The sequence below is a fragment of the Nyctibius grandis genome, unplaced genomic scaffold (assembly GCF_013368605.1).
Source record: "Nyctibius grandis isolate bNycGra1 unplaced genomic scaffold, bNycGra1.pri scaffold_59_arrow_ctg1, whole genome shotgun sequence".
Lineage (NCBI taxonomy): Eukaryota > Metazoa > Chordata > Aves > Nyctibiiformes > Nyctibiidae > Nyctibius > Nyctibius grandis.
Genome location: NW_027167600.1, coordinates 221146 through 244940, shown reverse-complemented (window position 1 = coordinate 244940; position 23795 = coordinate 221146). Strand labels below are relative to the sequence as shown.

General features: G+C 53.6%; 2 protein-coding genes, 1 long non-coding RNA gene and 1 other non-coding gene across 15 annotated transcripts in view; 3 read left to right on the top strand and 1 right to left on the bottom strand.

Annotated features, from left to right (window-relative positions):
* The first annotated feature begins 1308 nt into the window (after positions 1–1308).
* On the top strand, positions 1309–12454 carry LOC137677445 (medium-chain specific acyl-CoA dehydrogenase, mitochondrial). 3 transcript variants are annotated; one of them, XM_068424748.1, is made up of 12 exons: positions 1309–1488; positions 3243–3339; positions 3686–3783; positions 3886–3955; positions 5179–5279; positions 5360–5440; positions 6293–6423; positions 6970–7078; positions 8196–8336; positions 8413–8508; positions 9542–9790; positions 11444–12454. In XM_068424748.1, exons 1-12 carry the CDS (start codon positions 1324–1326, stop codon positions 11513–11515), a joined length of 1410 nt encoding a protein of 469 aa, XP_068280849.1. In that variant the 5' UTR covers positions 1309–1323; the 3' UTR covers positions 11516–12454. The 3 variants fall into 3 exon arrangements, with proteins under 3 accessions (XP_068280849.1, XP_068280848.1, XP_068280851.1); XM_068424747.1 differs by having other exon boundaries at positions 3240–3339; XM_068424750.1 differs by lacking the exon at positions 9542–9790 and having other exon boundaries at positions 3240–3339.
* Positions 12455–15683: 3229 nt separating this feature from the next.
* Positions 15684–19588, top strand: LOC137677448 (uncharacterized). Of its 2 annotated transcripts, none has more exons than XR_011050275.1 (3): positions 15684–15754; positions 16198–16325; positions 17938–19588. It is a non-coding gene; the product is annotated as an uncharacterized lncRNA (long non-coding RNA). The 2 variants fall into 2 exon arrangements; XR_011050276.1 differs by lacking the exon at positions 17938–19588 and adding an exon at positions 16975–17342.
* Positions 16638–16722, top strand: LOC137677455 (small nucleolar RNA SNORD45). The gene has a single exon (XR_011050277.1). It is a non-coding gene; the product is annotated as a small nucleolar RNA SNORD45 (small nucleolar RNA).
* Positions 19589–19693: 105 nt separating the features above from the next.
* MVP (major vault protein) overlaps positions 19694–23795 on the bottom strand; it is a 28546-nt gene continuing 24444 nt past the window's right edge. For 8 of the 9 annotated variants that reach the window (XM_068424760.1, XM_068424757.1, XM_068424761.1 and 5 more), the window contains 4 exons: positions 22768–22884; positions 20681–20807; positions 20410–20598; positions 19922–20188 (listed from right to left, as the gene is read on the bottom strand). In XM_068424760.1, coding sequence (XP_068280861.1) covers positions 20045–20188; positions 20410–20598; positions 20681–20807; positions 22768–22884 — 577 coding nt within the window. In that variant the 3' untranslated portion in view covers positions 19922–20044. Of the gene's footprint in view, positions 20189–20409; positions 20599–20680; positions 20808–22767; positions 22885–23795 lie in introns of all 9 variants that reach the window. The other variant, XM_068424756.1, reaches the window with a different exon arrangement.

Sequence of the window (23795 nt, the reverse complement as noted above, 5' to 3'; positions counted from 1 at the left end):
CGAGCACGCACGGGGGACAGAGAGTGAGCTTACACAGAGGTAACGAGTTAAGACTTAAGGTTTTAAGAGAGAGGTAAGAAAAGATGTCATAAGACATGCAATAGGCAAATTAAAAGCCTCCAAGCCTTGAGCAGACAGGGCTTTATAATTAAAAATATTTAAAATGTAAAATGAAGTGATGTCTGCGATAGCCAGGAATGAAACAAGCTAAAAATACACCAGAAAATATTGAAATTTAATTTTAAAATGTTCTTTTATGGCAGTAGCTTCAGTAACTTGCAGCACATCAGTCCCTGCAGCAAATTCAAGCTGCTTTTCCGTTTCTGAAATAACGGTTCGTTAGCAAATGCTAAAGTTTGTTCCTAATTAATTATGAAAGCAACCTGTAAAACATTGATAACTACTACTAACAGAAACTGCTGTTGTCATTTCTTAGGTAAAAAACTTTGAAGCTCAAGGTTTGAGTGGTTCGGGCTTTGACAGATTTGTTTGTTACCCGGGAGAGCGTTTATTACCCGTGCCATCACCTTTCCGTGTGGCTACCGAACCCCCCTACCCGGCTACCGAACCCCCCTACCTGCCTCTGGAGCTGTGGGGGGTGTGTGATCCTAGTTAGTATCCTCAGAGTAAAATCCACACTGCTCATAAAGCTGCCACGCAACCCCAGGTGCTTGCAACTAGGTGTAAAACAGGAAGAACACGCGAAAATCTTGATGAAATATTTGAGTAACATGTTACAAATTATCTTTTACTGAACTGAAGTAGAGGGGGGAAAAATCCACTGAGATTGGAGCGAAGAATCAGTCTCTACAGTCTGTAAACACCTGGAGTCAGGTCAGTACAATCACAATTAGCTGCTTTTTAATCTAGAAGTTAGAAATTTCATACCAAAAAAAGGTTGTTCGCAGAGAAACCAAAGCAGCTGCTTCCCTTGAAAGCGTTATTTTAACAAAGCCTGAAATCACGCTGCTCTAACCCACTGAAACGATAATATTCAAAAAGGTTCTTTCACAGTTTGCAAGGTCGATGCTTTTGCTTGAGCTACAGCCAGGAGCAGGAGGGTTCAGGAGGGCGTTTTACAGCACCCTCCGCCCCGCAGACACCCCCGTGCTGCCTCCAATCCAGGATAGCTTCAAAGCTCACGTTGGGACTAAAAAACGAATTTTAAATCCGGTCCATTTTGTTCTTTTGGGGCAACGACGTTACCAGACGGTGACCAGCTCCAGCACCCACCGGGCAGGGAAATGGGAATTGTTCCGTCAGAGAAGGGGAAAACCCTGACAAAGGGCAGAGCGGGGCCCGCTCACCCCCACACCCGGGTCTATGATCCCGGGGGGGGGACACAGGAGAGCGGCCCCCGCTGCCGGGGCCCCCCGGGCCGCACCGCCCCTCCCAGGCACCGCCTCCCCCGCCCGGACCCGGCACTGCCGGGAGCCTCCGCGGCCACCGGGCGCCTTCCCCAAGATGTCCGCGTTCAGAGCCAGCCGGGTGAGCTGGGGTGGGGGGGGACACAGCCCCGGGGCGAGCCCAGCTGCCGCCCGCCGTGAGGGCGGAGGGAGGGAGGGAGGGAGGTGCCGCAGCTGTCGGCGACAGGCCCCGGGCGGGCTCTGCCGGGTCTGGAGGCAGCCCCCGGGCGCCCCGCGGCCCCTCAGGGCCCTTCCCGTCATGGCGGCCCCGGGCGCCCCGCGGCCCCTCAGGGCCTTTTCCCGCCTTTGGCCCCCCTCAGGGCCTTTTCCCGCCTTTCGCCCCCTCAGGGCCCTTCCCGCCTTTCGCCCCCTCAGGGCCCTTCCCGCCTTTTGCCCCCTCAGGGCCCTTCCCGCCTTTCGCCCCCTCAGGGCCCTTCCCTCCATGGCGGCCCCTCAGGGCCCTCCCCGCCGCCTACCCGTCAGCGCTGCTGTTTTTAATACATGGTTATTAAAGCTGTTTTCCGAAGTATTAACCTCCCTGTTAGGAATTAAACACATTCCTCACACAAGAAGGGGCGCAGATCGCCTCCCGCCGGGCAGCGCGCAGGGCTCAGGGGCGGCACCGCCATCGCTCCGGCCCGTGTCCAGCTCGCCCGGTGTCCAGTCGCTCCCGAATTAGGGGAAAGGTGAAGGGCGCTGGGTCAGGGCTGCCACAGCCGTGTCACAGGATCCCAGGCTGGTGGGGTCGGAAGGGAGCTGTGGGGGTCACCCAGTCCAACCCGTGCCCAAGCAGGGTCACCCAGAGCACAGGGTCATCCAGGGCGGTTTGAATATCTCCAGAGAAGGAGACTCCCCCCTCGCTGGGCAGCTTCTGCCAGGGCTTTATCACCCTCACAGTGAAGAAGTTTTTCCTCATGTTCAGATGGAACTTCCCATGTCTCAGGTTGTGCCCGTTGCCCCTTGTCCTGGCGCTGGGCACCGCTGAGAAGAGTCTGGCCCCATCCCCTTGACACCCCCGCTAAGGTATTTGTAAATATTGATAAGATCCCCCTCAGTCTGCTCTTCTCCAGCTGAACAGCCCCGGCTCCCTCAGCCTCCTCGCAGCAGAGGTGCTCCAGCCCTCTGACCATCTTTGTAGCCCTTTGTGTCCCTCAGGCAGTCGTGTCCTTCGGGCAGCAGCCGGTCCCTTGCACGTGGAAGGTGACGCTTGGGGCACCGGTGGCTGGAGCTCAGCCCTCACCAACTGTTGCGGTGGTGTCTCTGGTGGTGGCAGAGCTGGTGGAAGGCGTGAGGAGCTGGGTTTGAGCGTGACCACTGGTGGCTTGTCACTGAACCCACCGAGTCAGGCAATGGGGAGGTTGACGGAGCAGGCAGGTGGTCACCTCGATCCTCAAGCGTTGTGAACGGTCCTTTGCCACCCCTTTGTGCCACCTCCAACTATGAACCCCCCCAAATCCATATTTCCACTTGTTGAGGGGAAGCGTTGGGTTTTTTCAGAGTAGCTTTTGGTGTTGAACTGATGGAGTCACCATCTCTGGAGGGGTTGAAGACAAGCCTGGACATGGCCCTTAGTGCCCTGGTCTGGTTGCCATGGTGGTGTCAGGGCAACGGTTGGACTCGATGAGCCCAGAGGGCTCTTCCAACCTCATTGATTCTGTGGTTCTGTGATTACAATTACGTGACTTTTTCTCAACCTCATCTTCCTCTTGTCTGTTTCCAGATAAAATAAGGTATAAAGATAAGATATATGGATGTTTTCTGAAAATACTTTTCCTCACCATGTTGATCACTGCCTGCAAAGATCTCACACCTCATGTTCTTCTTTTCCTTCAGCAGATGCTCCGAGCCATCGCAGGGCGTGGATGGAGATCACTCGCTAGTAAACCTGCTCAAAACCTACATCTAAGCAAACCCGGGGCTGGCGTTAGCTTTGGTAAGTGTTGTGGGTTTCGAAAGAAATATAATAATTAAGGACAAATTGCAGTTAGGGAAAAAAAAACAACCAAAACAATTCAGTATGACTTACAGTGAAGGTGTTTATTCTGAATAATTTCTATTTTTTTTTTTCAAAAAGTACTAAAAAACCAAAATTACTTTCTTCTCCAGCACAGGAAAGCCAGGTAGGTGTGTAATATTTATGAGATTTTCTTCTTTTTTTAACTAATGTCTTATCTTGAGCTTTTTGTAGTTGCCTTAGCTTTGAATAATTATCTCACGTTGGCTTTTAAAATGTTTGTTTTTTACCTTTACCTTTGTTTTTACCTTGTTTTTTTTAATAGAACTTACTGATGAACAGAAGGAGTTTCAAGCTACCGCTCGTAAATTTGCAGTGGAGGAAATTATTCCTGTTGCTGCACAATATGACAAGACTGGAGAGGTAAATCTGCCATATAGTAGGGAGAAAAAAAAAAGATTTTTATCTTAACCTGTGTAAAATTTAAAATGTGATGAACCAGATGGTGATTTTTTTCTATTTCAGTATCCTGTTCCGCTCATAAAACGGGCTTGGGAACTTGGTCTTATGAATTCACACATACCACAGAGCTGTGGTAAGTAAAGGTTCTTTTTAACCTGTAAAATAAGGCACAGAAAAGGCCTTCGAGATTTTTTATGTGTAATTATGGATTCTGTACAAAGTGAACATAGTTGAATAATCCGAATTTAATCAGCAGGCAGGCTGACTAATGGCAGTGTCACTAGGGGTGGGTGTAACCAGGCAACTAATTAGATGATTTAGTAATTTATAACCAGATTTTCTACCGTGGTTACAACTGCCTGGTGTTCCCCTGGTGCACTGGGTCAGCTGATGGGGTGGAGAAATCAGAAGGTCGTGTTTTGATCTAGTCTCTGACTAGATAGTCTGGAGACTTACCAGAGGGTGTATCTTGTATCAAAAATTTAATAAGGTTTGAGGAACAAAGAGAGAAAATTGTGAGGATCACATTTATTCAGCCACAAGTTCTAGGGAACCTGCAGGCTGAAACAGCTGGGCTGTTGCAATGTAGAATCACTTGGTTATTAAATTAAAACTTAGAACTGACTAATTGGACACCGTTGCTTTACGAGGTCTGTGAGGGAGAGCTTACGTACCAGTGAGCTGATGATATGATTTAATTTACATGATATACCATGTAAATTAAGAGCAGGTAAGATGAAGGAGCAGGTACAGTGGACACACATAACCATGAAGGTTGTGAAACTGAGTGACTGGGCCCCGCACTTCAAGAGAGATGTTGAGGTGTTGGAGCGAGTGCAGAGGAGGGCGACCAAGGTGGGGAAGGGTCTGGAGGGTCTGACCTCTGAGGAACGGCTGAGGGAGCTGGGGGGGTTTAGCCTGGAGAAGAGGAGGCTCAGAGGTGACCTTAGTGCAGTCTACAACTACCTGAAGGGAGGGTGGAGCGGACAGTCGGCCTCTTCTCCCGGGCAACCAGCGCTAGGACAAGAGGACACAGCCTCAAGCTTGGCCAGGGGAGGGTCAGGTTGGCCATCAGGAAGCATTTCTTCTCAGCAAGGGTCATTAGATGTTGGAACAGGCTCAGGGAGGTGGTGGAGTCACCATCTCTGGAGGGGTTGAAGACAAGCCTGGACATGGCACTTAGTGCCCTGGTCTAGTTGCCATGGTGGTGTCAGGGCCATGGTTGGACTCGATGAGCCCAGAGGGCTCTTCCAACCTGATTGATTCTGTGAATATGTTTTTGATGATTAATTTTGGTAAATCACTAACGTGTTCCACTTCAAACTCATGTTAGTCGATGAAATATCTCACCTGCAGGTGGTCTGGGCCTTGGCAGCTTCGACGCGTGCCTCATCACGGAGGAGCTGGCGTACGGCTGCACGGGGGTTCAAACCGCCATCGAGGCGAACTCCCTCGGGGTGAGCTCTGCCTTTTCTCCCCTCCTTTAAACCAGAGCCCTTTAAAAAGGTGGATTAATGCTCTAAACGTTTCCTTTCAGCAAATGCCAGTGATCATTGCAGGAAACGAGCAGCAGCAGAAGAAATATCTGGGAAGGATGACAGAGGAACCACTGATGTGTGTAAGTACAACTCAGGAACGCTGTGGGCTGCTCCTAAATCACATTAATCATGGTTTTATTTTTTAAAACACTGGGAGGTACTCACAGTGCAGCCTGGTTTGGTTTGTAAACAAACAGTGGCATTTCCTCAAAGGAATATTGAATTAGACGCACACAATAAGCAAATAGAGTTACCTGGAAAACCATCCGAAGTCCCTGAAAATTAATTAATCCCTTTAATTTCCCTTTCAAAGGAAAAACACGAGGTTTATGTGAGCACAAACTCAACTCAGATGGGCATTAGACTGAATCTTAAATATTATCTTAGATATTATCTCAGCAGGATAATATTCTAAGCAGGAAACTTCTCAATGAATCTTAAATATTATCTTAAATATTATCTCAGCAGGATTTGTTACCCAGAAATAAGTAAAGATTCACGTGCCACGTGCTGAAATCTGAAGGATTAAGCCTCAAAAAGTGAAGAGCACGGTGATACTTTGTGCTTTTATTATCAGATTTGAAAGATCCTCAACTCTCCTATCAGTCTGTGAAGCACGAGGAAGTGATGACTTATTAAAAGTTACAGGATGGTTCTGGTTAATTATTAAAAGGCAGTTTTATGGATTTATAAGGAACATTAACCCACATGTCGGGATTTTTGCTGTAGTATTTTGTGGATTTCCACGCAGTCCACTTCAAATTTTTACAGATCACGGTGGTGCAATAATTTGTGGTTGCTTAAAAATAGAACTTAGGGCCCTGGTCTGGTTGCCAGGGTGGTGTCAGGGCAAGGGTTGGGCTCCAACCTGGTTGATTCTGGGATTCTGTGAACTTTTATTCCTCAAGATTTTGCATTTTCTCTTCTTTTAGGCTTACTGTGTGACAGAGCCTGGCGCAGGCTCCGACGTGGCTGGGATAAAAACGAAGGCTGAGAAGAAAGGAGATGAATATATTATCAATGGCCAGAAGATGTGGATCACCAACGGTGGGAAAGCAAACTGGTGCGTTGGCACCAAATATAAATACACATTTATGTATAAAGTTGAATTTCCTCATTATTTATTTCCTTCTTCGAGGCAGAACCATCAGAGAGAATTTCCCAGCTCTCTTTGGATGTTACTGGACCCCGTAAATGTGATTTACAACTGTTTAATTACAGAAAAAAATGATTTACAACTTAGAATAAAATGAAGATATTTGAAATCAAGAGGATGACACAACAGTTTGCACGCAAGACTGTATTTCCTAAGCAATAATTTTTAGGTATCTGCTGTGAAGAGGTTTCTTTGATACTCCTTGTGGAGCTAATGGTTATATTAAGTCTTACAATACACGGAGAAGGTGGAGAATCTGCGTGTTGATGTGAAAAATTTGATTAAATCTTGACTTTTGTGGTAAGAGAGGCACTGACACCTCCTCTCGCTCGCTCCCGCTCGGGTTTTCTGTGGAAAGGCCAAGAAAAAAAGGGGTTTTAATGGATTGTTAGATTTATTACGTGGTAAAAACACACACAAAAACCGACTCCCCTCGTCGTTGTTTCACACCAGGTATTTTTTGCTGGCTCGCACCGATCCGGATCCAAAAGCTCCTGCAGGCAAAGCCTTCACTGGATTCATCGTGGAAGCAAACAGCCCTGGAATCCAAATTGGAAGGAAGGTGAGGAGCATGGCTCTTATTTGACAAGCCAGGAGTTATTGTTCACTTCTAAACCAATGGCCTTTAAGGAAAAGAGACTGTGAAGCAACTGAATTTTCCATGCGCTCACGTGTAATGATCCACATTTCCACAGCACACCAAAACTATTCACAAGATGGACTTAATAATTGTAATTTTATTAATTCAGAGAATTATTCGTGGTCTAACGTAAGCTGTGGTCTACAACTACCTGAAGGGAGGGTGGAGCGGGGTGGGAGTTGGCCTCTTCTCCCAGGACAAGAGGACACAGCCTCAAGCTTGGCCAGGGGAGGGTCAGGTTGGCCATCAGGAAGCATTTCTTCTCAGCAAGGGTCATTAGATGTTGGAACAGGCTCAGGGAGGTGGTGGAGTCACCATCTCTGGAGGGGTTGAAGACAAGCCTGGCCATGGCCCTTAGTGCCCTGGTCTAGTTGCCATGGTGGTGTCAGGGCCATGGTTGGACTCGATGAGCCCAGAGGGCTCTTCCAACCTCATTGATTCTGGGATTCTCTAAGATGACTTTGCACAGAACCATTTAATTGCCGAGTGCCAATTAACGTGACGGCCTTGAAAGTGTAAGCAGCAAGGTGGGCAACAACCATAAACACCCCGTGTGCTTTAATTTCAGCTCCTCCTGCTCGGGGAATAGGCCTTGGAGACACTGCTGCCAGTTCTCTTTTGGGGAAGAAGACAAAGAAAATACTATTTTTAGTAGCAGGCAAACCTAGATGTTGAACATTAGGAATCTGAAAGCTTGAAAATCTCATTTCTTTGTCTATTTGTTTGTAGTACAAATTGTATTTTACTACTATTAGGGTCTTTACTTTTTCCTCTCCCATCTCAAAGGATATAATTAAACTAGAAACAGACAAAATTACAGCTACAGAGTTGGCTTTGCACAGAGAGAAATTAAACTGCCCAGCTTGGAGACGTGCTGCTCTGTGAATCCAGAATATTTGTTGTATATGTGGTGATTTTTAGCTAAAACTGAAGCGTTTTGGGGGAAAAAATAAAGCTTACATTATGCTTTGAGTAAACTGAATGAAAATGTGTTGTAAGAATGCAATTTAGCTGCACCTCTGTCACCTTCCCCCTTCAGGAGATGAACATGGGTCAGCGCTGCTCTGACACGAGAGGGATTGTCTTTGAGGACGTAAGAGTGCCGAAGGAAAATGTGTTGGTAGCTGAGGGAGCTGGCTTTAAAATCGCCATGGGAGCTTTTGATAAGACCAGGCCACCCGTGAGTAGCAGCAATAAGTCACTTTAAAAATGGAGTAGGGCTTTCTGGTCTTCATTCCGTGCTGTGTTTAATCCAGGTAGGAGCTGGTGCTGTTGGGTTGGCAAGGAGGGCGCTCGACGAAGCTACTAAATACGCTCTGGAGAGAAAAACCTTTGGGAAACCAATCGTTGAAGTAAGTTAAATATATAAAAATAAGTCAAAAAGCTGTTTTCATACCAGATGTAGCCGTGCAATAACTCCTCGTGGGATTCTTCTATAACTTCTGGATGATAATAGTAAAATGATGAAGAAAACTCCACCCAAACCCCTGGAACTCCCATCATCTCCTAAGTTCTTCAACGCTGAGGAACGGGGATTTTCAGGGAAGGAAGAAACCTCTGTGAGGTGCATGAAATAAGACTCAGAGTATTAATATTATGACCTCTGAGGAACGGCTGAGGGAGCTGGGGGTGTTCAGCCTGGAGAAGAGGAGGCTCCGAGGTGACCTTAGTGCAGTCTACAACTACCTGAAGGGAGGGTGGAGCGGGGTGGGAGTTGGTCTCTTCTCCCAGGACAAGAGGACACAGCCTCAAGCTTGGCCAGGGGAGGGTCAGGTTGGCCATCAGGAAGCATTTCTTCTCAGCAAGGGTCATTAGATGTTGGAAGGGGCTCAGGGTGGTGGTGGAGTCACCATCTCTGGAGGGATTCAAAAGCCGTGGAGATGTGGTGCTGAGGGACATGGGGTAGTGGTGGCCTTGGTAGTGTTGGGTTATGGTTGGACTTACAGAATCACTGAGGTTGGAAGAGCCCTCTGGGCTCATCGAGTCCAACCATGGCCCTGACACCACCATGGCAACGTGACTTGATGGTCTTAAAGGTCCTTCCCAACCCAAAGCTCCTTTCCAAGCATTTCTTCTCAGCAAGGGTCATTAGACACTGGAAGGGGCTCAGGGAGGTGGTGGAGTCACCATCTCTGGAGGGGTTGAAGACAAGACTGGACGTGGCACTTAGTGCCATGGTCTAGTTGCCATGGTGGTGTCAGGGCCATGGTTGGACTTGATGAGCCCAGAGGGCTCTTCCAACCTGACTGATTCTGGCATTCTGTCTGATCCAACTCCTCAAGAACTCCTCAAGCACCATTTGACTTTAAGACGTTGAGGAGACTCTTCTCCTTGGACGTCAGAACTCTACGCTGCGACGTTAACTTGGTTCATCCCATCTCGTAGCACCAAGTGGTGTCTTTCATGCTCGCCGAGATGGCGATGAAGGTGGAGCTGGCCAGGCTGGCTTACCAGCGGGCCGCGTGGGAGGTGGACGCCGGCCGCAGGAACACCTACTACGCCTCCATCGCCAAGGCCTTTGCGGGCGACGTCGCGAACCAAGTGGCTACGGACGCCGTGCAGATCTTCGGGGGGAATGGGTTTAATACTGAGTATCCTGTAGAGAAACTGATGAGAGACGCCAAAATCTACCAGGTGAGTAAGAGAGAGAACGTGATCTTTGTAGTAACACGTTTGATATAAAACAAAGTGGTGTTTTATATCAGTTTCAAACTGGTGGCTCCTTATTTGAAATCATGGACCAATCAAAGCCTTGAGGATGAGAGCAATATGCCTTCAATTTACAGAAAGTGCACTCAAAGCAGGTGAGTTCTTGCACACAAAACTCTTTGCACTAGGTCAACAATCGGCCTACACAAGACATAAATTCAGTGGTGTGGTTTTGTTGTTCTGACATTGTAACTCTTTGAACTCTTGGACTCTTCACTTTGAGCTGTTGAACCCAGGGAGCTGGGGGGGTTCAGTCTGGAGAAGAGGAGGCTGAGGAGAGACCTTCTCACTCTCTACAACTACCTGAAGGGAGGTTGTAGTGAAGTGGGAGTCGGCCTCTTCTCCCAGGCAACCAGCGACAGGACAAGAGGACACAGCCTCAAGCTTGGCCAGGGGAGGGTCAGGTTGGCCATCAGGAAGCATTTCTTCTCAGCAAGGGTCATTAGATGTTGGAAGGGGCTCAGGGAGGTGGTGGAGTCACCATCTCTGGGGGGTTGAAGACAAGCCTGGCCATGGCACTTAGTGCCCTGGGCTAGTTGCCATGGTGGTGTCAGGGCCATGGTTGGACTCGATGAGCCCAGAGGGCTCTGCCAACCTCAGTGATTCTGTGACACCAAAATAGGTACCAAGAAATGCACGTGGCCCACGAGCTGCAATGTTCGTTATAACAGCTGTTAATTAAGCTTCTTAGTTGAAATTCCTCTTTATAATTAAAACCATTCTCACTAGCCAAGAATTTTTCTCTAAGGATGGAAGTAGTTCTGGGATCTAAAGCTGCTCAGTCCTCATTGCACTTGTGCAAGTGAGGAAATTAATGAGTAATTAAACTTTGTTGTGATTGGGCTTTTCTCCTGCTGGGTGCCGTGGTTTTCTAGAGGAGGTGGGAGGGTTTGAAGGTTGTTTGAAATTGAGATTGATTTTTTCTCACCGTTACTTAAGACTGTGGGGTGTGATGTCTTCACCCTTGGTTTTCACCGAGTCCTTTAGACACGGGGCAAGCAGCAGAGAATTCCCTTTGAGAAGGAACCATTTCTGAACCAAAAAACTATATAAACCTATAAAAAACCCCTATAAAATATTACATAACCACAGGTGATGGTGTCTTTATTCCTGAAGAGCTTTGGGAGGTTCTTGGGAAGATTATCCCTGTTGTGTGGCTGCAGAGGGAGGGAATTTGCTGCCTTCAAGCAATCTCCCACAGCAAGTTTGGGCAGAGCTGGGAGCTGGAACATAAACCCTGAATTATGTTGCCCTGGAGCCACGTTCTGCTGTACCTGTGGCACTAAATCATGGATTTTCTCCCCAGAAAAGATATTTTCCCCACCCTTCACCCACTCTTAAGCTTCACAAGAACCTCATTGAGTTTTGGTGAGAATATCTGAGAGAACGGGGCTCTCTCAGCATCTTGTGTGTGGTTTGTTGCATTTAGCCCTGGTGCTAATCGAGTCACACTCAATTTTTTTCCATTTTCTCTTTCTGCCCACCCTAATCCACGCCAGAGCCGCGCTGTGCCCGTTTACACGTGCACAAAGACCCGTTAAAACACGGGTTTAACATCCCTGCAATTCTCCTCCCCAGATTTACGAGGGAACTGCTCAGATCCAAAGGATGATCATCGCTCGTGAGCACGTCGGCAAATACAAGGCTTAAAGAAATAAATCAGGCACATCTGGCACCGCTGGGGTGCTCTGGGCTCTCGTGGAAGAGGATTTCGGTGCGTTTCAGCGTGGAAAAATCCTTCCAAATCTGTTTATTGTGCACACAACCGAGTCCTGCTGCTGTGCTCCCCGTCCCTTCCCTCGCCTCCTTCCTCCTGCCTCACAAACTCGGCGTTTTCTAAACATTTCTGAGTTCCAAAGTGGTGTTTGTCCGTCCCCACTCGCTCTCTTTCACTCAAATCTTTGGCTTTTGGCCCGAGACGACGTAAAAACCTTCCCTATAAAATTTATATCATCAAAAAAGTGGAAAAAAAAAGCTGATTTTTTAAATTTTTTGTGTTGTTTTGGTCTGTGGAGGCTTTCAGCATGTAACAAGGGATTGAATTTTAGGTGTTTATTTATAACACTACACACTCCTCCCACTGTTTTATTCCTGCAGTTTGGGTGGATATCACATAAATAAATTAAGATTTAATTTAATTTAAAAGGATTTAATTGAATTTTTAAGGGGAAATTTCAAAAAGCTCTTCTGCCTCCTCAGGAGTCCCACGTTGCAGCACGTGCCTTTATCTCCGTGCCTCATTTATTTATGAATCAAACACTTTGTTTTCTTGTGCCTTAAGCAAGACTTCGTGGATGAACACAAGTCCAGATCGGGAGAAATACACGTTTTTCTCCCAGTGGGGGGAAAAAGAAGTATGATTGTTCAATTTAAACATGTTTTCTGCGTGAGAACTGGTAGGAAAGTGCCTTATTTTCTGTTCTAACGATGCTGGTCTGCACGTGGCCGTGACCCTGAGAGCCCAAACGCAGCGAAGGGCAAGAAATGAGCCCTCACAACGATGGTTCACTGTCAAATTAAGATGATCAAAATGTTGTTTCTGCCAGTGATTGCTGCGTTCTAATTAAAAACTATTTATCAGCAGAGAAATGCGGGTGCTTTTATTGACTTTTGTTGACTTTTATTGACTTTTATCCACTTTTATTCACTTGTTGTCACATCATTTAAACTGGATTTCAGGGAAGTTGTCCAGTGCCTGAAGGATGTTCCAGCTCTACTGGAGTTCTCCCAGAATCACTGAGGTTGGCAGAGCTCTCTGGGCTCATGGTTTTAAACTGACAGAGGGGAGATTGAGATGAGATATTGGGAGGAAATTCTTTGCTGTGAGGGTGGTGAGAGCCTGGCCCAGGTTGCCCAGAGAAGCTGTGGGTGTCCCCTCCCTGGCAGGGTTCAAGGCCAGGTTGGATGGGGCTGGGAGCAGCCTGGGCTGGGGGAAGGTGTCCATGACCGTGGCGGGGGGTGGGACTGGATGGGCTTTAAGGTCCCTTCCGACCTAAACCAGTCTGGGATTTTATTTGCTGTATTTCAAAAAAACCTCCTCGAAACTCCAATATCCCCCCCCCCCAAAACCCAATGGCCCTCAGAACCCACAAACGCCTCCCCCACCCCCATAAAAAAAAGAGAAACCCACAAAAAAAAGAAACACACAAAAAAAGAAACCCCCCAAAAAAAGAGAAACCCCCCAAAAAAAGAGAAACCCACAAAAAAAAAGAAACCCATAAAAAGAGAAACCCCCCAAAAATAAAAGAAACCCACAAAGAAAGGAGAAACCCACAAAAAAAAGAGAAACCCAAAAAAGAAAGAAACCCACAAAAAAGAGAGAAACCCCAAGAAAAGAAACCCCAAAAAATAAAAGAAAACCCCCAAATAAAGAGAAACCCACAAAAAAGAGAAACCCCCCAGAAAAGAGAAACCCACAAAAAATAAAAGAAACCCACAAAAGAAAAACACACAAAAGAAACCCCCCAAAAAAGAGAAAACCTCAAAAAAAGAAACCCACAAAAAAAAACCCACAGAAAAAAGAGAAACCCCAAAAAAAGAGAAACCCCCAAAAAAAGAAACACACAAAAAAAAGAGAAACCCCAAAAAAAGAGAAACCCCAAAAAAAGAGAAACCCCAAAAAAAGAGAAACCCATAAAAAAAAGAGAAACCCATAAAAAAAAGAGAAACCCATAAAAAGTGAAACACCCCAAAAAAAGAGAACCCCCCAAAAAAAACCCAAAAAAGAGAAACCCCCAAAAAAAGAGAAACCCCCAAAAAAGAGAAACCCCCCAAAAAAAGAGAAACCCCCCCAAAAAAACCCACAGAAAAGAGAAACCACAAAAAAAAGAGAAACCCCCCAAAAAAAAGAGAAACCCCCAAAAAACAGAGAAACCCCCAAAAAACAGAGAAACCCCCAAAAAAAGAGAAATCCACAAAAATGAGAAATCCCCAAAAAAAGAAACCCACAAAAAAAGAGAAACCCACAAAAAAAGAGAAACCCACAAAAAAGAGAAACCCACAAAAAAGAGAAACCCACAAAAAAAGAGAAACCCACAAAAAAGAGAAACCCACAAAAAAGAGAAACCCACAAAAAAGAGAAACACACAAAAAAAGACACAAAAAAAGGAGAGAAACCCCAAAAAAAGAGAAACCCCCAGAAAAAAGAGAAACCCCCAGAAAAAAGAGAAACCCCCCCAAAAAAGAGAAACCCCCAAAAAAAAGAGAAACCCACAAAGAGAGAAACCCCAAAAAAAGAGAAACCCCAAAAAAAAGAGAAACCACAAAAAAAAGAGAAACCACAAAAAATAAAAGAAACCCCCCAAAAAAAGAGAAACCCCCCAAAAAAGAGAAACCCCCCCAAAAAAAGAGAAACACACAAAAAAGAGAAAACCTCAAAAAAAGAGAAACCCACAAAAAATAAAACCCACAAAAAATAAAACCCACAAAAAAAGAGAAACCCCCCAAAAAGAGAAACCCCCCAAAAAAGAGAAATCCACAAAAAAAAGGAGAAACCCCCCAAAAAAGAGAAACCCCCAAAAAAAGAGAAACCCACAAAAAAAAGAGAAACCCACAAATAAAAGTAAAACACCCCAAAAAAAGAGACACCCCCAAAAAAAAGAAACCCCAAAAAAAAGAGAAACCCCCAAAAAAAGAGAAACCCACAAAAAAAAGAGAAACCCCCCAAAAAAAGAGAAACACAAAAAAAAGAGAAATCCACAAAAAAAGAGAGAAACCCCCAAAAAAAGAGAGAAACCCCCAAAAAAAGAGAGAAACCCCCAAAAAAAGAGAGAAACCCCCCAAAATAAGAGAGAAACCCCCCAAAAAAAAACACACAAAAATGAGAAATCCCAAAAAAAAAGAAACCCACAAAAAAAGAGAAACCCAAAACAGAGAAACACACAAAAAAAGAGACACAAAAAAAGGAGAGAAACCCCAAAAAAAGAGAAATCCACAAAAAAACCCACAAAAAAAAGAGAAACCCCAAAAAAAGAGAAACCCCCAGAAAAAAGAGAAACCCCCCAAAAAAGAGAAACCCCCAAAAAATAAAAGAAACCCCCAAAAAAAGGAGAAACCCCCAAAAAAAGAGAAACCCATAAAAAAAAGAGAAACCCCCCAAAAAAAAGAGAAAAACCCCAAAAAAAGAGAAAAACCCACAAAAAAAAGAAAGCCACAAAAAAAAGAGAAACCCAAAAAAAGAGAAACCATAAAAAAAGAAACACAGAAAAAAGAGAAACCACAAAAAAAGGAGAAACCCCCAAAAATGAGAAACCCCCCCCAAAAAAACCCCAAAAATAAACCCACAAAAAAAGTCAACCCCCCCAAAAACAATAAACCCCCAAAAAAATACACACACAAAAAAAAAGAAACCCCAAAAAAAGAGAAACCCATAAAAAAAAGAGAAACCCCCCAAAAAAAAACCCAAAAAAAGAGAAACCCCAAAAAGAGAGAAACCCCCCAAAAAGGCCTTATTGGCAACCGCTCGACGCCCGCCCGCGTTAAACGTGATTTTCTCCACACGGCCCTCCCGCCCCGCGCGGATCCCGTCTGCCAGAGCCCAGCCTTGCTAATTAATCCGACTCATCAGCGCTAATTAAGAAGCAAATGGGTTTAGTTCCGCAGCGGCCTGCGCCAGGCCCGGCGGCCGCCGTGCGGCAGAGCGCGCTTCCGGCCGGGGTCCTTCCGCCGCGGGGCTGCCCGCGCGACCGCCGGGTCGCACCCGTTGGCGGCGCCGCCTCAGGCCGGCAGCGCGGGGCAGGCGAACTGCTCGGACAGCTATAGCGGGGTCCTGCCGGCAGCTACTTGTTGCCCCGCCCCGCAGCGTGACGCTCTTTCCGGCGCGGGAGGCGATGGCGGAGGGAGCTGAGGCCGCGTGGGGCGGGAGCGGCCCGGGCCGGTGCCCCGGGGAGGGTGCGTGAAGGGCGGGGGGGGCCAGGGGAGGGTGCGTGGGCCCCGGGGAGGTGTCTCCGGTCTCGGCCTCCCCGGGCCGGGGCGGTCAGCGGTGGCTGATGGTTCCCCCCAGCCTCACCAGGAGGTTTCCTTCGTGCCCGGTGTCCGGGGAGGGCTCGGCCAGGCCGGGAAGCGAGGCAGGAGACGTGCCCTGGGGTCAGGCTGGGGGGGGACAGGCCTGTGTCCAGGCAGGCCCGTAGTGCTGGGGAGCTGCACGAATTACCCGTGGGGGCAGAACCCCCCCGAGGTGCCCCCAGGGACCCCCCCGAGGTGCCCCCAGGGACCCCCCCGAGGTGCCCCCAGGGACCCCCCCGAGGTTCCCCATTTTCACTGGTGATTTGAGGGTGTTTTTGTTGTCCTTAAAAAATACCCCTCCTGTCATCCGCCCCCCCCCTGCGTTCCAGGACAAACAGCCCCCAGGTTCTCCCTCTGCGCCGCCGCACGGGGACGGGGTAAGAGCAGCCGCCGGCCCGTGACTGCTGGGGACACACCCGGCCTGGAGAGCTGGGTTGGGGCGAGGGAAGGCAGCGAGGTGAGTCTGGGCTCCTTTCGGCCCCCCCGGGCTTGTATTCAGTGACAACCCCCCCAGAAGCACAGAGTCAGTGAGGGGGGCAGAGCCCTCTGGGCTCATCGAGTCCAACCGTGGCCCTGACACCACCATGGCAACTAGCCCAGGGCACTAAGGGCCGTGGCCAGGCTTGTGTTAAACCCCTGCAGAGATGGTGACTCCACCACCTCCCTGGGCCTGTTCCAACATCTCATGACCCTGGCTGAGAAGAAATGCTTCCTGATGGCCCCCCTGACCCTCCCCTGGGGTGGGAGGCAAGGCCAGGCTGCCGTCCTGGGTCCGTGATGAGTGCTGGCATGGATGATCTGACCTGGAGCTGATGTCTGCCACCGCTTTAGCTCTAGGATTGCTCTGAGACCCAGGACACTCCTGGTCCCTCAGGCTGTGTCCTTGGAGCTTCAGCCTGGGGCAGCTTTACAGGGTGGTGAGAGCCTGGCCCAGGTTGCCCAGAGCAGCTGTGGCTGCCCCCTCCCTGGCAGTGTTCAAGGGCAGGTTGGATGGGGCTGGGAGCAACCTGGGCTGGGGGAAGGTGTCCCTGCCCGTGGCGGGGGGTGGAACGAGATGATCTTCAAGGTCCCTCCCAACCCAACCCATTCCCTGGTCTCTGCCTCAGTTTCCCTCCAGACCCGCTGCCTGTGGCTCTGCCCCTGGTTCCCCTGCCAGAGGCGTGCGGGGTCAGGCGGGGGCGTGACGGCCCGTCGCTCTGTTCCCTCTTCTGCTGTGACAAACGTCCCTCTCCTGTGTCCTCGGGGCTGAACGGGGTGTCGGAGCTCAGCAGCTGTAGGGCACAGGAGTGTGTGTGGGTAGCGTGGAGTGACGCTTCAAATTAATTTAATCTCGGATGGTGGATTAAGAATTAAATAATTATCGACTGTATTACATATTCCCTCAGTGTTAAAAACAAAAAATACCCCCAAAATATTGCAGAATTCCATAAATGGGGTTGGACGAGGTGATGTCATGGATGACCCCAGGGAACCCCCCCGAGGTGCCCCCAGGGACCCCCCCTGAGGTGAACCCCAGGGAACCCCCCCGAGGTGCCTCCAGGGAACCCCCCCGAGATGTCTCCTGCCAGGGAGGGGGCAGCCACAGCTGCTCTGGGCAACCTGGGCCAGGCTCTCACCCCCCTCACAGCAAAGAATTTCCTCCTCACATCTCATCTCAATCTCCCCTCTTCCAGTTTAAAACCGTTCCCCCTCATCCTGTCACTCCATGCCCTTGTAAAAGTCCCTCTGCTGCTTTCCTGTAGCCCCTTCAGGCACTGGAAGGTGCTAGAAGGTCTCCCCGGAGCCTTCTCTTCTCCAGGCTGACCAGCCCCAGCTCTCTCAGCCTGTCTCCAGAGCAGAGGTTCTCCAGCCCCCTGAGCATCTCCGTGGCCTCTGGCCTCACCCCAACATCTCCATGTCCTTCTCCTGTTGGGCCCCAGAGCTGGACGCCAGAGCCAGCTGCTGCCACGACAGCTCTTGAAGGACTCGCATCTCCTCAGAGCTCTGCCTCAAAGAGCGCCCCGTGTGATCTCCTTACTCTTTACACACCTGAATAGTTCTTTAGCGCATCCATGTTTGTTCTCCACCAGGTCCCAGCAGTACGAGTTTGCCCTGGTGGCATTTAGGAGACTGACTGATGGTCCAGCTTAGACCGTGGTGCTGTGGACAACCCCCGAGACCCGCGTGCCATCGCTGAGCAGGATACGGCCCTGCTGACCCATCTGCCTCTTCTTGCAGCTCGGTGTTGGTTACCCACAGGATGCCACGGGTCTTCTTGGGGCACATGACACCAGTGCAGGTGGTTTGTTAGAGGGAAGGTCAGGGCAGAGGTACGGGAGGTCTCGGAGCAGGCCTCAGAGTAAGGCCTCGGAGTAGGCCTCAGCATAGGCCTCGGAGTAAGGCCTCGGAGTAAGGCCTCGGAGTAAGGCCTCGGAGTAAGGCCTCGGAGTAAGGCCTCGGAGTAAGGCCTCGGAGTAAGGCCTCAGAGTAGGCCTCAGCATAGGCTTCAAGAGCAGACCTCGGAGTAGGCCTCAGCGTAGACCTCGGAGTAGGCCTCAGAGTAAGGCCTCGGAGCAGGCCTCGGGGCAGGCCTCAGAGCAGGCCTGGGAGCAGGCTTCAGGGCAGGCCTCAGCGTAGGCCTCAGGGCAGGCCCCGGAGGAGGCCTCGGAGCAGGCCTCAGAGTAGGCCTCAGAGTAGGCCTCGGAGTAGGTTTCGGAGCAGGCCTCAGAGCAGGCCTGGGAGCAGGCTTCAGGGCAGGCCTCAGCGTAGGCCTCAGGGCAGGCCCCGGAGGAGGCCTCGGAGCAGGTCTCAGAGCAGGCCTCGGAGTAGGCCTCGGAGTAGGTTTCGGAGCAGGCCTCAGAGCAGGCCTGGGAGCAGGCCTTAGCGCAGGCCTCGGAGTAGGCCTCAGAGTAAGGCCTGGGAGCAGGCCTGGGAGCAGGCCTCAGAGTAAGGCCTCAGAGTAAGGCCTCAGAGCAGGCCTCAGGGCAGGCCTCAGAGGTACGGGAGCTCCATTTGGAGGGCAGGACCCCATGGCTGCGATGGGGAAATAGGGGTCAGGGCAGGGACGTGTGGGGAAGGAGAGCCCTGGGAGCGCCGGAGCGTCACGCGTCGTCGTGGAGACGCCGGGGTTGTAGGGTGGAAACCTTCAGGGCGGGCGCGACACACGGGAAGTCACCGAGTGCCGTCCCCTGCTCACGTTTAAGGGCCAGTTTGGGCTGGGTGCGAGCTGGGGCCCTACAGGCCCCGTAGGAGGCAGCTGGCAGCGGTACGGAGCCGCGGGGTGGGAGGGACGGCTGGGAAGGGCTGCGTGAGGAGAGACTGGAAGTTATGCCTGGGATTGCGGGGGGAGGACGTCAGCTCGGGGGATAAAAGCTTGTCTACGTGATAGCAGGTGGTTTAGCAACGGTTTAGCAAGAGGAGGCCTCGGAGCAGGCCTCAGAGTAGGCCTCAGAGTAGGCCTCAGAGTAGGCCTCAGGGCAGGCCTCGGAGCAGGCCTCGGAGCAGGCCTCGGAGCAGGCCTCAGAGCAGGCCTGGGAGCAGGCTTCGGAGCAGGCCTCAGAGTAAGGCCTCAGAGCAGGCCTTGGAGCAGGCCTCAGGGCAGGCTGCGGAGCAGGCCTCAGAGCAGGCCTCGGAGCAGGCCTCAGAGTAGGCCTCGGAGCAGGCCTCAGAGTAAGGCCTCAGAGTAAGGCCAATTAAATTCCTCGCTGATTATAAAGGGCCGAACAGGGCTGTGAAAAACAACCCGGTGATGTCTAAATTAATTTGATTCACAAACTCTGGCGCGGGAGGAGCGAGAAGTGCGGTGGGACCGTCCCGTCGGGGCCAGCGCGGTGGCCCCAGGGCTACAGCGGCCGTGACGTTGCTGTGCCGTCACTTGTCCCCGTACCCAACTGGTGATGACGTCACAGTTCCTGACGCCCGCCGGGGTTACGCCGGTGTCGCCCCTCCCGCCTTCGTCACTCTGACGTCACACCCCCGGAGGGGTGAGGGCGGGGGGGGGGTTCCCAGTGATGACGTCACCGCCCCAGGGCCCTGCGTCGCCGTGACGTCACACCAGCACGCGCACACCCCCGGTGCCACCTGCTCGCTTTATTGGGCCCGGTCCGGGGACGTGGAGAGGAGGAGGAGGGTGGGGCCTCAAGGGGCGTGGCCTCGCAGGGTGGGGCCTCAAGGGGCGTGGCCTTGCGGGGTGGGGCCTCAAGGGGCGTGGCCTTGCGGGGTGGGGCTCTCGGGGGGCGGGGCCAGCCCCAGCAGCCCCCGGGCGGTGGTGAAGAGGTTGAGGGGGGCGGCGCCGTCGGTGATGAGGGTGGACTGGAGGCCCAGGGCCTGCAGCAGCTTCACCTGCGGGGGGGGGCGGGGCCACAGCGCTGGCCACGCCCCCTGGTAGGCCACACCCCCAGCAAGCCACGCCCCCACCGAGAAGCTCCGCCCCCGTAAGACCCCACCCCACCATTGCCACCCCCAGCCAAGGCTCTGGGTGGCCACCAGCCAGGTGGCCACGCCCCCTCCGGGCACCACACCCCCCTTAGCCCCGCCCCCCCCGCCAAGCCCCGCCCCCTCACCTGCAGCTCGGGCCCCGCCCGGGCGATGTCGCGGATGGTGTCGGGCCCCAGGGCGGCCGCCACCTCCCGCACGCGCGACGCCTCCACGTCGGCCAGCGCCTGCGCCCGCGCCGCCTCCGCCTCCCCCCGCGCCCGCTGCGCCCGCACCTCCTGCGCCTGCGCCCGCTCCAGCCGCGACAGCTCCGCCTCCTGCGGCGGGGGGGGCGGGGACACCGTCGGGACACGCCCCCCTCGATAGCTCCGCCCCCCCACCCACGTGACGCCCACGCACCGTCTCTATGGCGATGGCCTCGGCCTTCAGCTTGGCCTGCAAGATGGCGGCTTCGCCCTCGATGCGGGCGGCCTCCGCCCGCGCCTGCGCCTCCGCCCGCGCCGCCCCCGCGCTCTCCACCGCCGCGCTGCGGGACGCAGAGTCACGGGGCCTGCCCGCCGCGGGGCACGACCGCCCTGCCCCGGGGCACCCTGGGAAGGTGGAGGGCCCCGGGGCATGCTGGGAAAGCAGGGCCATCCCTACAGCCCCAGTGCACCCTGGGAGAACAGGGATATCCCACACCCCCAGTGCACCCTGGGAAGGTGGAGGGCCCCAGGGCACCCTGGGAAGGTGGAGGGCCCCAGGGCATGCTGGGAAGGTGGAGGGCCCCAGAGCATGCTGGGAAAGCAAGGACACCCCCAGTGCACCCTGGGAAGGTGGGGGGCCCCAGGGCATGCTGGGAAAGCAGGGACATCCCCCCCACACCCCCAGTGCCCCCTGGGAAGGTGGAGGGCCCCAGGGCATGCTGGGAAAACAGGGACACACCCCCACACCCCCAGTGCACCCTGGGAAGGTGGAGGGCCCCGGTGCACCCTGGGAAGGTGGAGGGCCCCAGAGCATGCTGGGAAAACAGGGCCATCCCTACAGCCCCAGTGCACCCTGGGAAGGTGGAGGGCCCCAGTGCATGCTGGGAAAAGAGGGACATCCCCCAGTGCACACTGGGAAGGTGGAGGGCCCCAGTGCATGCTGGGAAAGCAGGGACACCCCCAGTGCACCCTGGGAAGGTGGAGGGCCCCAGGGCATGCTGGGAAAACAGGGACATCCCCCAGTGCACCCTGGGAAGGTGGAGGGCCCCGGGGCACCCTGGGAGAACAGGGATATCCCACACCCCCAGTGCACCCTGGGAAGGTGGAGGGCCCCGGGGCACCCTGGGAAGGTGGAGGGCCCCGGGGCATGCTGGGAAAGCAGGGCCATCCCCCAGTGCACCCTGGGAAGGTGGGGGGCCCCAGTGCATGCTGGGAAAACAGGGACATCCCCCCCAGTGCACCCTGGGAAGGTGGAGGGCCCCAGGGCACCCTGGGAAGGTGGAGGGCCCCAGGGCATGCTGGGAAAGCAGGGACATCCCCCCCCACACCCCCAGTGCACCCTGGGAAGGTGGAGGGCCCCGGTGCATGCTGGGAAGGTGCAGGGCCCCAGGGCATGCTGGGAAAGCAGGGACATCCCCCAGTGCACCCTGGGAAGATGGAGGGCCCCAAGGCACCCTGGGAAGGTGGAGGGCCCCAGTGCATGCTGGGAAGGTGGAGGGCCCCAGGGCACGCTGGGAAGGTGGAGGGCCCCAGTGCACCCTGGGAAGGTGGAGGCCCCAGGGCATGCTGGGAAAACAGGGACACCCCCCCACACACACACACCCCCAGTGCACACTGGGAAGGTGGAGGGCCCCAGGGCATGCTGGGAAGGTGGAGGGCCGCAGTGCATGCTGGGAAAGCAGGGACACCCCCAGTGCACCCTGGGAAGGTGGAGGGCCCCAGGGCATGCTGGGAAGGTGGGGGGCCCCAGGGCATGCTGGGAAGGTGGAGGGCCCCAGGGCATGCTGGGAAAGCAGGGACACACCCCCCACACCCCCAGTGCACCCTGGGAAGGTGGAGGGCCCCGGTGCACCCTGGGAAGGTGGAGGGCCCCAGGGCATGCTGGGAAAACAGGGACACACCCCCAGTGCACCCTGGGAAGGTGGGGGGCCCCAGGGCATGCTGGGAAAGCAGGGACATCCCCCCACACCCCCAGTGCCCCCTGGGAAGGTGGAGGGCCCCGGTGCATGCTGGGAAAGCAGGGACATCCCCCCCCCCCCACCCCCAGTGCATGCTGGGAAGGTGGAGGGCCCCAGGGCATGCTGGGAAAGCAGGGACACACCCCACACCCCCAGTGCACCCTGGGAAGGTGGAGGGCCCCAGTGCACTCTGGGAAGGTGGAGGGCCCGGGTGTGTGCTGGGGTGACCCCTCAGTGTCCCCCCGGGAAAGCAGGGGCTCCCAGTGCCCCCTGGGAAGATGGCGGGCCCCGGTGCATGCTGGGAAGATGGCGGGCCCCGGTGCATGCTGGGAAGATGGCCGACCTGAGGGCCTCGAGCTCCAGCAGCTCCCTGCGCGCCCGCTCGGCCTCGGCCTGGTCCAGCAGCCGCTGCCGCTCCAGGCGCCCCCGGGCCTCCTGCGCCAGCCGCTCCGCCTCGTGCCTGGGGACGGGGAGCGGGGGCGTCGGGGGTGGGGGGCACTGGGGGGACACTGGGGGCACTGGGGGGATACTGGGGGGCACTGGGGGTGTGGGGCACGTGGGACACGGGGGGGACACTGGGGGTGTGGGGACACACTGGGGACACACTGGGGGTGTGGGGCACGTGTGAGACACGGGGGGGCACTGGGGGGACACTGGGGGGACACTGGGGGTGTGGGGGGACACTGGGGGGACACTGGGGGGACACTGGGGACACTGGGGGTGTGGGGGGACACTGGGGACACTGGGGGGACACTGGGGACACTGGAGGTGCGGGGGGACACTGGGGACACGGGGGGGACACTGGGGGTGTGGGGGACGTGTGGGACATGGGGGGGACACTGGGGACACTGGGGGTGTGGGGCACGCGTGGGACACGGGGGGCACTGGGGACACTGAGGGGACACTGGGGACACTGGGAGTGTGGGGGGACACTGGGGACACTGGGGGTGTGGGGCATGGGGGGGGCACGTGTGGGGCACGGGGGACACTGGGGACACTGGAGACACTGGGGGTGTGGGGCACGTGTGGGACATGGGGGCACTGGGGACACTGGGGGGATACTGGGGACACTGGGGGTGTGGGACATGGGGGGACACTGGGGACACACTGGGGACACTGGGAGTGTGGGGGGACACTGGGGACACTGGGGGGACACTGGGAGTGTGGGGGGGCACTGGGGACACTGGGGGGACACTGGGGGTGTGGGGCATGTCTGGGACATGGGGGACACTGGGGAGACACTGGGGACACTGGGAGTGTGGGGGAACACGGAGTGTGGGGGGACACTGGGGACACTGGGGGGCACTGGGGACACTGGGGGTGTGGGGCACGTGTGGGACACGGGGGGACACTGGGAGTGTGGGGGAGCAC

Coding starts and splice junctions, on each gene's coding strand:
- LOC137677445 (XM_068424747.1), top strand. CDS start 1,324: ATGATCCCGGGGGGGGGACACAGGAGAGCGGCCCCCGCTGCCGGGGCC. Junction 5,280..5,359: donor TCGAGGCGAACTCCCTCGGG/GTGAGCTCTGCC, acceptor GTTTCCTTTCAG/CAAATGCCAGTGATCATTGC. Junction 8,337..8,412: donor TTGATAAGACCAGGCCACCC/GTGAGTAGCAGC, acceptor TGTTTAATCCAG/GTAGGAGCTGGTGCTGTTGG.